Source organism: Haliotis rubra, unplaced genomic scaffold (genome assembly GCF_003918875.1).
Source record: "Haliotis rubra isolate DU_JTF1 unplaced genomic scaffold, ASM391887v1 Scf101, whole genome shotgun sequence".
Taxonomy (NCBI): Eukaryota; Metazoa; Mollusca; class Gastropoda; order Lepetellida; family Haliotidae; genus Haliotis; species Haliotis rubra.
In genome coordinates this window covers 2,018,481-2,035,320 of record NW_025764904.1, presented here as the reverse complement: position 1 = coordinate 2,035,320, position 16,840 = coordinate 2,018,481, and the positions used below count along the sequence as shown (strand labels likewise).

General features: G+C 39.2%; 1 protein-coding gene across 1 annotated transcript; it reads right to left on the bottom strand.

Annotated features, from left to right (window-relative positions):
* Positions 1-189: 189 nt before the first annotated feature.
* On the bottom strand, positions 190-15,216 carry LOC124269071 (excitatory amino acid transporter 2-like). The gene is made up of 7 exons (XM_046704088.1): positions 15,022-15,216; positions 13,820-14,033; positions 11,296-11,483; positions 9,982-10,108; positions 8,699-8,932; positions 1,106-1,240; positions 190-355 (listed from the first exon to the last, which is right to left on the bottom strand). Exons 2-7 carry the CDS (start codon positions 13,837-13,839, stop codon positions 190-192), a joined length of 870 nt encoding a protein of 289 aa, XP_046560044.1. The 5' UTR covers positions 13,840-14,033; positions 15,022-15,216.
* Positions 15,217-16,840: the final 1,624 nt, after the last annotated feature.

Here is a 16,840-nt window from a genome sequence, read left to right as displayed (position 1 = left end):
GTACCCAATGTTTGTGCTGGCTACTAAATTTTTTTGATGTTTACACACCTACCAAAGGTTTATGTCATCGCACTCCAATCACGTAAACATAGCTCATTGCTATCATTGTACATGTATGAAACAGCCTACTTGCATTGCCTTAGATTAAATAATTCACAGTTGGAGCTGAATTTGACAAGTTGCTGAAGACTACAGGACTATTACGTCATTCTCATTCGCACACGAATTCGAATCTTCATCTTGCTCCTCTAGTGAAAGAACATTGGATTTGGCAAATGCTTCCTTGGTGAAGTGGGAGACAACGCCAACTGCCAGACAATCTCCAGCCACGTTCACCGAAGTCCGGATGCGATCCCTATAACAAAATGGTTCACGTTATTACTGTGTTTGTGTCACCTTGCTGTTAAAAGAGAGACCAATGCCGTTGCTTCACCATGGCGTTATTCTGACAGACCGAGGATCGTGGACCCGTGAAGATCCGGGGTAGAATATGTCTTCAGCAATCCATGTTTGCCTCAAAAGGCGACTATGCTTGTCGTGAGAGGCGACTAATGGGATCGGGTGGTCAGGCTCGCTTTCTTGGTTGACACATGTCATCGGTTCCCAATTGCGCAGATCGATGCTCCAGCTGTTGATCACTGGATTGTCTGGTCCAGACTCGATTATTTACAGACCGCCGCCATATAGCTGGAATATTGCTGAGTGTAGCGTAAAACTATACTCACTCATCCAAGGATCGTGATCGGCTCTATCGTTGTGATTAAATAGCAGAGACGTATGCTGCCCAAGATCGCTGAACTACGCTGAACACTCATTATACGAAACAGGTTACAACTGTTGTAGAAATAAATCAGAATATTATAATTCATGTAGTTTTTTATAAAAAATATACACATCGAGAAGATGTGGTCCTCCCTGACTCGTTGTCTGTGTTTAAAGATCGATGTATGTAATTGTTATAGTAAACTGTAAGCCCTGTAGATTTTTATGATACATGACATGTAATTCTGAGATCATGTTAAATTCATAAATTGCTCTCTCGTAATATTGCTGAAAAATATGACGCTAAATTAGACTAAATTTGTCGACAATAGAATGGACATACGTTAACCAGTCAATGGTGAGCAAGTACGAGATCCCCGTGTCTGGAAGTCCCACAGCGTTCAGAACAAGCAGCAGAGCGGTGATGCCTGTACCGGGAACCCCAGCTGCTCCGATACTGCCCAGGATAGCTGTCAAACTGAGAGCATACAATCTCTATATGTGCCCAACATGCTTTGTGACTAGTCCTACCTTCATAATTCAGTTTAGATTTACACACCCTTATTGAAACATACTGGATATGAATTCATAAGAATAAATCACAAACATCTGAATTATGAACGTGACTGCAGGAAGAGGCGTGCGCTCCTTTTGTCTTAAAGGTACATATCCACAAAATAACAACACATCACGAATCCCACCACCACCATCCCCAACCCCCCACGCGTTCCAACTGTATCTAATGACGTCACATTGTAACGTTCACAAACACTGTCGCGTCATACAGCAACAGCTCCAGCTACTGTTAAAAGTTCCGGATAAGGAAGAAATCGATAAAATGTTCCAACTTTAAATTCTGTTAAAATAAATCGAATTATGGCAATATTACAAAGATAAGAATAAATTGAGGTAAACACGTGTCAAATTTGACTCATGAATTATGTCTACAGAATTCAGGGCATCACATTGTCACGTTGTAAACCGGGAAATTGTAAATATATACTTCTTTGACTGGCATTCTAGAAGTTGAGGCAATGAAGAGTGAGGACATTTTCATCGGATATAGAAGAGTTACTTCTTTATTCTGTATAGCCGACGTTTCGACATAAATTCTAATGTCGTTGTTAAGCGAGTGGTGACGTGACATCTTGCTTGACAACGACATTAGAAATAGAATCTGTCGAAATGTCGCCTATACAGAATAAAGAGTTGTATATCCATAAAAAAAATTTGTCTTCATTCTTCTGTAAATACATAGTTGAAAATTCCTGTAAAAAATAGGTGATAATTATTTTATGTACACTCTAACCTGGACTGCTCCACAATTTTTTTATAATAAGCCAAGGGTGTCATGAGAAATACATTGGACAAAAACAGAGTGCTTAAAGGCCGGAATGAATGTCCATAAACAACAAATAAAGGACCTCAGAACAAGGTGCCTTCATTTAAGCGCTCACATCGATACACGTAAATGCGCATCGAGAATTGAAACAAAATTTTAGATATTTTTACCGTTTTCAAAAAGGATACATCTGATACAATGTCGCATAAAAAGGAAGACAATTTTTCAGACTGTTTCATTGATGTTTTTCCATCTTTGAATAGGTAAACATATAATTGAACTTTGTATTTACCATTATGAATATCACTATTGCCATTTGTGAACATTATACTGTGACATCATTATAGAGTGTCAAAATCTACTAGTAATCTCTTACATGTAAACTCTCCCTTAAGATACAGGTGAGATAAGCGTTGTGTTATTATTTTGTGGAGTTCATTTTATATATACTGCTGTGCACTACTGAACTTCGCCTGTTTATTTTCTATCATATTCCACGGTATTTCATCTTAAAAATTGATTGCTTCTTCATATCTTTCAAGTTTACAAAATACATCAAATCATAAAACGCCTGTCTGCAGTAATAGGTCATCAAATGACAATGTGTGGAGATATGATGTGACTTATAGCTATGAAATTTTATGCAGAGTCTCTGATATGGTCTGGTTATGGTTCTAACTGAACTGTGACATGACTGTAATATGGCCGTGGTATAACTCGAGGGGTTAGTGCCAGAACACCTTAAGTAAATAATTCTGTCAAATTTAGGTAAGGGTATTAATGCACTCACATACTGATGTGTTACTCATAAAAAAAAGCCCATAGCAATCAGGGGCTTAATTAGGTGGTTATGCATTAGAGTTCAAACAACTTATCAATTATCTCTCCTTTTGGTATAGACCAGGTTATGCTATGTTAATATACACCGTTCAGTCCTGCTCAACTGCTGTAGCCACGCTTGATATTCTCATGCCATAAACCCTTAACTGGCAGCAGTCGCCTCTGGCAGACTGTGTGGTGTCCATCAAGAATTTCCCTTACCGGTTAAAACAACTGATATGCTGAAGGAATGTTCTGGCTCTTTAGACTTACAGCTGATAAGGACCTCTCTCCGGGATCAGATGGTCTTAATTACTGTTATTCTGTTGTGGCCATATATAAGCGTGCCTCTCCCAGCTGTTTACAGGGTTTGTTTCACACTAGCCAAGGTTAGTTTATTTTGAACCTTGGGAGAGGAGCTATTTACTAAAGTGTGCGTTTATATTAGGAACATTTACAGTACGGATATCCCACTAAGACATTACAGGTAAGTCATATCTGTAAATAGAAAATAAGTACTTGTTAAATATAACACACATGAGTGTGGTAATATACTTGTATTTCACTTACGAGATTTGCTGTCTGTATAAAAGTTATTTCCCAGCACTAATTAAAATTGAAACTAAATTGCTTTGATTATTGAGTGTTAGTGTTATCAAATTCAGTGTGTGATATTAGCCAGTCCCTTAGTTTAGTACTCTGGTTTTAGGTCTATGTAAGATGTCTGAATTATGGTCCGACGCAGATGAAGATGAATTATTACAATCTGACTTTGCCATAGCAAAAAGTTGGTCACTTGCCACTAATATGTCAGTCAATTCTGACTATATTCAACATGAACCAAACCCATGTGGGGTGTGACTGGATACCCCATCACAATCTGATAAACTATCGGATATGCCAATACAGTATGACGCAAATGATGAAGAGGATGAGTCAGTGGATATACCAGCACCAGATCATACCACTGAGGATAATCAAACCCAGTTTGTATCAATACAGCTGATGGATACTACGCCCAGATGTTTACCACAGCAGTGTGCAATACCAGTACAGAGTGATGCGCCTGCAGACATACCAGTACAGAGTGATGCGCCTGCAGACATACCAGTACAGAGTGATGCGCCTGCAGACATACCAGTACAGAGTGATGCGCCTGCAGACATACCAGTACAGAGTGATGCGCCTGCAAACATACTTGCACAGAGTAATGATACTACAGACACAATAGTAAAGAGTGATGCACATATAGACATACAAGTGCAGTCTGATGCGCCTATAGACAAACAAGTGCAGTCTGATGGGCCTATAGACATACCAGAACAGAATGATGCACCTATAGACATACAAGTACAGGGTGATGCACCTATAGACATACCAGCACAGAATGATGCACCTATAGACATACAAGTACAGTCTGATTCGCCTATAGACGTACCAGAACAGACTGATGCGCTTATAGACATACAAGTACAGGGTGATGCACCTATAGACATACAAGTGCAGTCTGAGGCGCCTATAGACATACCAGAACAGACTGATGCGCCTATAGACATACAAGTACAGTCTGATGCGCGTATAGACGTACCAGAACAGAGTGATGCGCATATAGACATACAAGTACATGGTGATGCACCTATAGATATACCAGAACAGAGTGATGCGCCTATATATATATATATATATATATATATATATATATACCAGAACAGAGTGATGCGCCTACAGACGGTGGTCGTGTGAACTGGTTGTCAATGTGCTGGATGCGCTACATTAAAGGCAACCCAGAAAACATCTTCTTCAAGTCTGAGCACAGCAATGAGCCATTCGGAGAACTAAAAGTGTCTACAGGCAGCCACCGGGGAAGTCCTCAGAGTATCTGTGGACCTCTGACCCGAAGGTACTCGGGAAAACGAGCAATTTCCTCAGCCAAGAAAAAAGATCTCATGTCACTCTGTCGGTCGGGTATTATACCCAGAGAGTATCACAACTATTACAAAGAACTCCTGGCAGATGCTGACAAAGTAGAATGCCTCCCCCTTCCTGACGCCTTGGAGCAGGATACAGACACCGATACACACTAAAGCTACGACACTGAAACAACAGTCGTTGCTTTGTGCTATTACATGGTGTATGTTATAATATGATTGTGGACATGGGTGAGGATAGTGTAATAATCATAGTGTCATAGTCTGGTTTTATATATTTCTTAGTCACTTTCATTCAAATGGCATGCCATGTTTCCAAGAACATGTTATGTTGTATTATTTCCTGACTCCTCATTTACTGTAAAGTGTTCTGCTATATATTTCCTCATTTTGCAAATTTAACTTGCACACATATTTCACACAAATCACTTTTTTCCACCAGACCACAAAGTTATGTAAACCTTTTCCTATAAGTTATTTAACAGTATAAAGAGTATGAAATAGTGTTAAGAGGTGGATATCAATATTAATTCTCAATTCAAAAAATGACATTTACATTTTGAGACGTCATCAAATCATTAACGAAAGGAAATACTACTCATTATTATATCTAACATGTCACATATCTAACATGACATATCTATGTCATCAAATACCTAATGTGATTATTCAGTGTTCTATCTAATCTGTGTGATGTAATCTTGATTCACTTATAACAGACTTAATTTTTAGTATCAAAAGTCTTTAGCCTTCATCTATGTCATAGTCTAGTGTCATAGTTCTATTAAGTTTTATCATCCAAAACTGTGTTCCACAGGAGACATTGCTTGTGTGAGATCAGACGATATCTCCTAGGACATATCGTTTTGAGTGTAAATTTTGCACAATGCCCTGACAATGATATGACGTCATGAACTTGATGACGTCACATGAAGTACATTTTTCATTGAAAGCTAAGGAAGAGTGATTTTTGATGATAAATAGAATCTCACCCTCGTGTCTTCTGATATCAAATATATCAACACTCGTTTATCAAAGTAAAATATCGGCAAGCCTCGGACATTTGTTACTTTATCAACTCGTGGTGATATATTTGATATCAAAAGACACTCGGGTAAGATACTCTATATACCAAGCGGCTTAAATTATTACTCAGATCGTTACATTTATCCCTAATTTGACTTAATATGCAATGGGCTTATCTGTGGTTGCGTATTATGTGTATGTGTGTGACTGTGCTTGATTTTCTTCTATTCATTAATTTGAAACTATACTTTTTATGAATTTCTGTTTACATGTAATATAATATTGAAATAGTTAAAAATACTGAAACACTTACAATGTCTTATAGTAATTGGTTTTATTCTTCAATAAAGAAGTACACGGTAATGATGCATTGTGGAACTATGTTGAAAGTATTGAGACGCTGTTGTCATCTAACAGAAAAGTCTAAAAGATAGTCTTGAAGGTAGTTTAAGCAATTACTGATGTCTTCAGTGATAACAACATGTGAAGATAAAATCTCACAAGCACAATTTAAGGCGAGCTATAAGTAAAATGCATTCAATAACAGAAAGGCAGTTACTGCTGGTTAATGGTTCCAGCCACCAGCTGAGAGTGTGGGATACTGCCGAGAGCAGCTTTACCGCAGGATATGGCTACAGGGCTTAGAGGAAACAGTGGTTGGCTGGCTGTGATGATATGGGTGATCTTGAGATCAGGTGTCATTGCTTTTAGTTGGCTTCCGCATTGATACAATTGTTGGGGCAAAGATAATGCTCCCCGAGTTAGTGGAAACTGCGACACAAGGAAATCGTATCCGCAAACTATGCCACAATCCCCTGTTTAAAGATAACCGGATTCTTGACTCGGGGACAGACATATTCTCAACATATTCTTAACTGCCATACACTGTGTTTCTAATTTAACTGGTTCTCGCTCTCATGTTTACAGAGCCCAGAGTGTTTTACATTTACGCCAGAACAAGCTAAAGTTTATTTTCGTCATACCTATTTAATTAGGCTGATTATATTTATGGTTGTATAGTAACATGAATGCACCAGCATACTCTGTCACCTAGTCACAAAACAGTAAACAAGAATTGATTATTGGTTTTTTTTATAACTGTCCAAACATTTGAGTGCTGTTTCTCGAAATGTGCCTGTGTGGTTATAAGTTGTTCTGGCTCTAACCCCTCGAACTGTGAAAAGATTAGGTGGTGGCTAATATAGGGATACTGTTGTGATGTGGCCATGTATGATGTGGTTATGGCATGCCTATGGCTAAAACATGGCTGTGAAAAGGTATGGATACGGCAATGATTCCTGTGTGATCAGGCTGTGACAAGGGTATGTAATGGCTTCGTAATGGCTATGATATTGATTTTGATTAATCCATAATATGGCTGTGATATGGTTATGGTATTGCGCTGATTTAGCCTTGATATGCCTATATGACTGAAAGCAAAATAGAGTAGGACATTATCAATTAACATGAAATGGTACATTTGTTTTTGGATGAGAGTATTGGATGGCATTTTAAGTGAGATGCAGTGCAATAAGCGCACTATGGCAACATACGAGATAAATACATCAAGTCTGATAAGAGATTGAACATGTACCTTATTATGATTATATTCGTCACCGAAAGGCTGACTCCACTGTACTGAGCGATAAACACAGGCGCACAAACATAATATATTGCCCCAGCATCCATGTTGACTGTAGCCCCTATAGGGAGGACAAACTTGCTGATGCTGTGGGGCACTTTCAACTTCTTCTCCATACACCGTATTGTCACTGGAAGGGTGGCGGAGCTTGAAAACAAAATGAGTTGTTTTTTATTTGACATTTTCCTGCTTTTTCAAAACCAATTATTTCAATGCCATCTTTTCCTATATATTTACAATTTATTGAGTAATATCATGACATATATTTGGACGTCAAGCATACTTTATAGACACCATACAAACGTCACACAAACATCCTACTAACACAATAAACATTAACAAACAGACACCATACCAACATACTGCATACACACACTAAACAGGCACCTTACCAACATACAGCATTCAAACACTTAATAGGCTACATACCAACATACAGCATTCAAACACTATACAGACACCATACCAACATACGGCGTACAAACACTTAACAGACAACATACACATATAATATATGCCATATAAATATACAGCATACAAACACCATACACATACCATAGAAACAATAAAACACCACACAAACATACACACGCTACAATATACAAAAACTATACCGACACCATGCATACATAGCCAGGCTATGCAGGCATCACACAGACATCATACAGACATCACACGGACTTCACACAGACATCATACAGACACCACAAGGACACCACACAGATCACGCAGACATCACACGGACACCATACACACCACACAGACATCCTACAGACATCACACACACATCATACAGACACCACACTGACATCACACAGACACCCTACATGCATTATATTATAGCCATGACACACATTATGTAGACAGGACACTATATACACACCATACAAACACCATACATACCACATACATTCATACTGCAAACATAATACAGATATCACACTATCACTATATCAAAACCACATAAAAAACTATACACACTAAACACAAGTGAACATATCACAGACACAACGTTGGCGCCCAATGACATGATTTACTGACAGTTGAAAATAAACATTGACTTTTATCTACATTTCATTTATATACCTATGTTACATTTGATAAGCCCAATCAAAAGTGGAACGTGCGCGATCCTGCATTTACTGCTGAATGTGGTGATATTCTGAAACATTATACTACCTCGACGATGTTGCAAAGGCTGTTATGAGAGCTTGTCCAGCCGCCCCGAGAACACGAAACGGATTAGTCCTGGTTAGAACCAAATACAGTAAAGGCGTAGCAAGTAAGGAATGGACGACCAGCCCTGTTAATTCAGTGACGATGTAGAGGACCAACACTTCACCTGTCTCACTCAGGCTGACTGAAGACAACAACTCACCTGTAATCATGGACATTGTGCCAAGCGGGGAGAACCTGTGAAACACAACGAAGACACCACCTGAGAACAGCACGCAGTGTGTATTGACATCAGACTGTCTGAGAACATGCTATAAGCCAGTTTCACTTCACTTGACTGAACGTGTTGTTATAAATACGTCTGAAACGAAGTTTCACTCTGAAGTCCAGGATTTGTGTCAAAGTCACCTGTTTCACAAGTGTAACGAACATGCCAACAATACAATCACATCCCCTGGTAGTAACAGGTCCCCCGAACCTCTAGCAGTATGTTATTGTCCCCTTGAGAATGTATGTAAGACAATGTCAGTGTCAAAAAATGACTTTATGGAAGACAATTCTTGTTTAGGACAGACAGAAGTGTATTCGTAATATTGGCCTCATGGCCTATAATACAGTCACAAACTTTGGCAGTTTCTTGAAACAGTGGTCATAATTTGTATTGGCATCTTACTTTACAAACATAATCTAAAAATAGTGCTGTGCTTGTTTATTGTACATATCGACGTTTGGATGTAGATTTTTACACCGTTATCAAGCTAAAAGTGACTACAACCAAGTAATGAGAAGTATATATGCATAGTATGTTGTGACACACATCAGATAAATATAGTATATTGTGACAAACAGCATGTACTTGAATAACAAATGGCACATAATTGGATGAGGCCAGTTGGGGAAAAACAAGTGTGAAAGCCATGTAGGTGAAACCTCCCGTCCCGTTGAGACTCGCATAAAAGAACATAAAACCTCCACAGTCAAGGCAGACAGCAAATCAGCCCCCCCCACCAGACAACCAACCAAAATTCCCAACCCATCAAATCAAGTTTGGCAACTTATACAGTTACAGAATCATTGGCTTCTTAAAAACTCAGTCTATTGTCATGGCACTGTTGAAGATATTATGTATGTATGCAAATATATTCGCTGGCACCTTGTTCCAATCAGATAGAAACATATTGGTTCTGTTGACGTATTTAGAGTTATACTGAAGTTTGGACCTTGATCAATGTCATTAATCAAGACTGACGTGTGAGTATTCCTCAATTGTTGACCATTTGACCCACCACATAGCAAGTTGTACCATATGGATGGTGACAGTGTTGATGGCATTGAAGAACCGCAGTGCCACGGATCCATGTTTTCCCATTCGGCCGAGAAATACTCCAAAGACCGCAGAGTATGTCAATATACCTGAAAATACAACTGTATGAAAACCATTTCCGTAATCAAGAGAATTTTCTACTAAAACAAAGTTTATGAATCACTTCCAGTAATGATACCATGCTTCTGGTACACTGTCACAAGCAAAGCCAGGTCAAGCAAATTAGCGAAATTCATCTTACAATGTTTTATCCCTGATATTAAAAAATATAGAAATGTCGTTCGCGTGTCTACCATAAGCTATTTTACTCTTTTATAGTTTTATTGATGTCTTACTTGCTGTAACCATGATCACACAGCTTTTGAGCAAAACTCAATGACAGTCATGACTTATTTGACACATAATGATTGTTTCAGCTCAGAACAGAACATCATTTTTAAATTGAGTAGCTTCAAGCAGACTTTTTCCGTCGATTTCTACAGCGTTGTCAGCCCAAAATGCTTTGTCATGCTTACTTCTTGTACTTTGGTGACTCTGAACTTGGTTTAAAAAGCATTCCAACAGTGGCTGAGAAAGCAGTGTTTGTTTTCTAAATATTACATTCGGTATTAGCGAGGTTTCACTATATTACTAATTAAATACGTTTTAAAGGTGAGGTGAGGTGAAATTGGGTTTAACGTCGTGCTTGAGAACATTTCGCTCATATGACGACGTGCATGCGTGTGTATATGTATGTGCGGCTGCTTGTACTAGCCCAGACTTAAGCTGGTTTTATAGTGCTAGCCCACTGAGATACCATGCCGCAGTGAAGCATGAATACCCAACTCAGAAACATTATACTGACTCCGAGCCGACCAGTCCTTGCTGTACCCATTAATGCCGAGCGCCAGGCAGGGACCAACAAGTACCATATTTGAACGTCTTTTGGTATGACGCAGTCAGGGATCGAACCCGCAACCTTCCGCTCTCCGGAAATACATTTTAAAGATTTTAGATGAAGACACTGTGATCAAAATGTTTAAGCGTAATATCTGTGTGACTCTCACGACGTATTCGACACTGTTGATTGTGTCCACATAAATTTGAAGGGGTACAGCTATGTGCTAAGATGCCATGAAACTTTGAAATATACTTTCTTCGATTTCTTTTCAGCTCAAAAGTTCTTTCACGTATACTTTGAATATTCTTGTGACCTCAATTCTGCATTTTGTAATTTATAATTGTACTGTTCGTCACTTTAAAATACTTACCGACAGCGATTGAGGAAAGAACTTACCAACAACATTAACACCCCCAATAACAACTGTCTTCTTCATCAGCAACGGGTCGTTGCTTGTGATGTTCAATGCAGCATTTTGTTCTTTTATGCTTGCATTGGTTAATTCTACTGTTTCATCTCCATCAGTCGTTATGGTTCTGGTGTGCTGAATGGCGGCACCAACAATGTTGTCAGGGAACACGTTTCTGTAATCGTAACATATATTTTATAATATGTTTGTGTAATTCATTGTCAAACAATGTTTTAAGTGTTGTGCATTGATTTTAGCAGTGATTCAGTAGAGGTTCGAATTCATTCATACCATTGTGTCTTAAAATATTTAGTCATCAGGAATGTAGAACTATCTGGTGTCAGTAGTGGTGTAGGGGGTATTATATTTTCATGACTCTGAAGTCAAGAGCAGTCTGGACAGCAGAGACAAACTAATGGAGCATTGTTTGGAATATTCTGGAAGGCTTTTGCTGACGTATGGCATTTCAATCCAACGTTCTATGGAACATTCGGGAAGGTGTTTAAGACTACATAAGGGGGCAAGCCCCTATTATCTCCTATTAAATTAAATCTACATTCATAAGACTTCTGTGCTAAAGGCAGTCGATTGTACAATTTTGACTGTGTCGTGAGTATGTAACAGTTTAACATTCAGCAGCATTACGCGTCTGTAACGAATCGCGTCTGGACGAGACAATCAACTGATTGACATCATGGCATACGATGGCAGAGCATATGTTTAGGAATCACTATCAAACAGTGATGATAACAGGTGTTATGAAAGTGAAATTCGGGAACCTGTGGGACGAGTAAAAAACGGATTGTAAATTGTTATAATTTCATTGCTGAGATCTTGTGATGTACTCGATACACTGACAGTGCCATAATCAGTTCCATTAGGCTACACCGCCGTTCCAAAACATGGGTATACAGAATGTCAAGTCACAAGAATAAAAATTCGAAATTTCACAGTTAAATATTGTGTATGGCCGCCCCGCGCATTCACCACTGCCAAACACCGTCTCCTCATCGACTGCCTGATGCTTGTGAACACGTGGTTCAGCGCCAAGTTCCTGCAAATTCTGAGGTTGGTTCCTAAGACCACGAAGCCTTCTCCCAAGTGCATCCCAAACGTGCTCTATTGGATTAAGGTCAGGGGACCTCGATGGCCAGTCCATGACGTTGATTTCAGCGTTTTGAATTTCGTGTCAACATCGCGGTATGCGGCCGAGCATTATCATGCTGACACTGTAGACCTGGGCCATGAGCCGCCATGAAAGGAACGAGTTCAGGGGTTAGCACCTGGTCGCGGTAAGCAGCAGCTGTTAGGTTTCCACGGATGACCAGAAGTCGGGAAAGAAAGCACCCCACACCATGCAACTTCCGCCCCCGAATCTGTCGACTTACTGTACACAACATTGGGCATACCGTTCACGACGTCGTCTCCAGACTCTATGCCTGCCGTCCGCGAATCTGAGGGTAAACCTGGATTCATCGCTAAAAACGACTCGATTCCAGTCTCTCTGGGTCCATCGGAGGTGACGTTGGGCCCACAGCAGACGTTGACGTTGATGAAACGGCGTCAATATTGGCCCACGATATGGACGTCGAGTATGGAGATTGGCAGCCCGCAACCGATTTCGAATGGTCTGTGAGGACAGTCGACCTCTAAACATCTCAGCCCTGGTTCGTGTAGCCGGCAGAAATCTGTCACGTAGGTGACGTAGGACGATTTGACGGTCTTCTGCTCGTGACGTCACACGTGGACGACCCGACCTTGGGCGATCAGAAGTGGAGCCAGTTTGTTGTAGACGACCTCGCAAGTCATACACAGTACGACGGCTGCATCCCATTGCTCTTGCGATGTTAATAACTGATCTTCCAGATTGCAACATGCCATCGGCACGTTCACGTTGCACATTTGACAATCGTGGCATTTAAAGTACTGTTAGAACTGTGGTTTAAAAGTGTTTTTTTTCAATTCTTGAGGCCAATGCAAACACGTGCATATGAAGAAAACTTCGATGCGAAGATCACGTGATCGATTGCACGTGCAAAACCTGATTTGACACTAACGGCATTTGCACGACGAATGGATGGGTTTGAGTGGGTTTTGCTCACGTTTTTCTAGAGTCGAAAGATAGGGATCCCATTTCAGATACATAGATGTATCATCAGAGAAAAAAAAATCATTATTTTAAAAAAAATTACATTTTGTGAAGTTTCTTTTTTGACTCTCCGCCGATCGGATAGGTTCAAAGAGCAAAGACGATGACAAAACTGCAAACATTGCCGCTTTTAAAAAAAAATCCGTTCATGCTGTTGATCCCTTGATTGTCTGCTCCAGACTCGATTATACACAGACCGTCGCCATGTAGCTGGACTATTGCTGAGTGAGGCGTAAAACTAAACTTTCTCACTCAAAAATAATCTAATCCTTTTTCACACTCATGAAAAAACGTTGTTTTTTTAACAATATATCCATAAGCAAAAATACCAGGGTCATGCTTTATGAAAATCCGCAACATACCTGATGGCATCCAAAACCATGTCCGTGCCAGATGTCTATACGTCTTTTACTTGGGAAGTGTCTACTGTGATGGTTCGAGAGTAGTTACTGCCTGGTTTGATGGCATGTACCAACGCCAATGCTATCAGCAGCGCAATAACAGTAGTAGCTATATAATACAACATAGCCAGCAAGCCAATCCTTCCAGCAACAGCTCCCTTCATGTTCCCCAAGCCTAACAAATGAATATAAAATTGTTTCTGTTCCTTCCTATTATCCTTCAACCAACTGTTATTAGAATTAAATGAGAAGCTTTCAAGCTCACATTCTTAAAGTAAGACGCATAATATTGAGGCTTTGATAATATTTGTCTTTAAAGAGCTCTTTTCACATAGAGATGGATATATGGATTATCAAGTTACACACGGACCATATTATACTGTAGTTTTATGCAGACAGGGAATACACGACTAGTTTGTGTTATGATGGTCATCTGAAAATTTCTATATAGGAGCCAGAATGGACAACACTCAGGACTACTCAGACAGGGATGGGGTTTGCAACCTGTCGGAAAGAAGTATTGTAATTGTGGCATTGCTTAGGCTCTAGTTAAAATGTGGTTTTATCAATATCTGATAGCTAAACAATCATTTTGTGCTGTTCACATTCAAAACGATGAGTCTGAATACCATGTGCAAAACTCCTACATTGTGCACGTTGCATGGGGATATTGCATACTTATTACCTGCCCGTTACTGCATGAACTGTATCACCCTCCATGCAATCCAGAAGCAGTTTAGGCTCTTACAATTTATACTTATTATCCACATTCATAGTATTTTTCAAAATTTGTATTCCATATGTCATTTTTGCCAGGTTCGAATGCACAATCTTGGCTAACAATGTTTTGCTTCCCTCCCGAGTCAATGATTGTGCAGTCCCCATGGTCCCTACCTAGTATTGTGATCTACCTTTAGTTACTGGCGATCTATAGCCCATTTAATATCGTCTTGTTGATTAGTAATGTTTTCTTTTGACTGATCTCAACTAGTCTTATAGTGTATCTGTGATACTTTAGTTAATATATTGTCCATCGATGACAAGCTTCTTATTCATACTAAATATAGTTTAATTTTCAATTTTTCGTCTCTTTACGGCTGAAATATTGCCCTTGTGACGTAAAATTTTAACTCACTCACTCACTGGTTGTCCATGTATATTACCTGTAATCATACTTGCCACTATCAGAGGTAACATCAGCAGCCTGAGCATCCGCAGGAACAACTCCCCTGGAAATTTCACAAGACGGATGGTTTCTTCCGTCGGGGTGAACTGTCGACATATTACCCCAACTACCACACCCACGACTACGGCGAGGACTGTGACGATCAGGAGAATGTTACCACGTAGGAACGATAAGACCTTCATCTACATAGAGAAAATAGAGAATAAGTATTTCAGTTACTTTTGACGCAATAATATGTACTAATAATCCATTTTAGATGTTGTATAGAGGGTTTTAAACATTGCACCACAATGACAAATGGAATTGTCGTGAGGTCTTGTCGCACACATCAGTTATGAGTACGAAAAACCCTAACCGCCCAACCTTTGTACGATTAATCATGAGTCATTTTTACCACAAGCTTTTACCACATGATGTTGATTGTCTGGTCTTGAAAAAGTGACGAAAAATTGAATATTAATACAAATGTTTTTGTGTTTTTATGTCGTCCAAGTCATCCATGCCAAATCTGATATAATTACCATTCACAATAATAAAAAGTAGTGATATAAATCCCTAAAAACATGCTATTCATAACATAATACACTGCATTCATTACATACTTGCATCTGACAACTTGCATCTCCAGTACGAAAAACGCCAACCAACGTAATCTCAGCAAATAATAGTGTGAAGAACACATGCATGTCTGCCTTGTTTTGATACACTACTTGCATTGTTCAAGCTAGTATCACATTAATCACTGAGCATGTTTCAAAGGTAATTTACCCCTGAAGATCCGGGTTAGAATTGATTATATTAGTCTTCAGTAACTCATGCTTGTCGTAAAAGGCGACTTACGGGATGGGGTGGTCAGGCTCTCTGACTTAGTTGACACATGGCATGGAATCCCAATTGCGTAGAACGATGCTCATGATGTTGATCACTGGATTGTCTGGTCCAAACTGGATTATTTACAGACCACGCCATATAGCTGGATTACTTTTTTAAATATTTCTTTTTATATTTCTGTTGCCTTTTTTCAGTAGCGCATACTCAGTACAATTCATAATAACTAAAATGGCAACTTGACCAGTACTTATAAAACGTGTCGATATTTGAATTTATGGAGGCTGCATAGTTAGGTAGTCTATAATAGTCAGTTAGCTCCTTTTGGATTTCTTTGAATCCTGGCACCATCTTTTTTGATCTTCGGGTGAAAATATAATGTTTTGTTATTGATGTGATGATGTTAAGTGGGGTATTATTTCTTTCGGTACAGCCAATATAACTTGTACATCAAGGTTATAACTTGTACATCAATCGAAACAACTCGTCAATATTCAGCCGTCGAAAAGAGTTGTGTTAAATCTATTTAATATCGGCATCAAATGACAGAAAATATTAGCAAGATGTGATAATGTCTTAACAGAACCCCTTTCCATATTCATAAGAAATCTCTGCTAAAAGCAGAGTCTATTGTACAATTGTGACTATATCATGAACAGTATTACAGCTGTACGATGTAGTTTGTAAACAGATCGAGTCTGGACCAGACAGTCCAGTGATTGTTACCATGCGATACGATGACAGAGCATGTGTTAATGAATCATTATTAAATAGTGATGAAACCAGGTGTTGGCGTAAAGGTGAGCGTATCCTGCCCCACCGGTGGCACCCGTCATAAACATATGCTAAGTCTAGTCATTTGTTTACCTGAAATAATTCTGGAACGTATGGTAAAAGTGAAAATAGGGAATTGCATCCGACATAATTTGTGTCACTGATGCAACAAGTTTGGAAATTCCCTCCACATG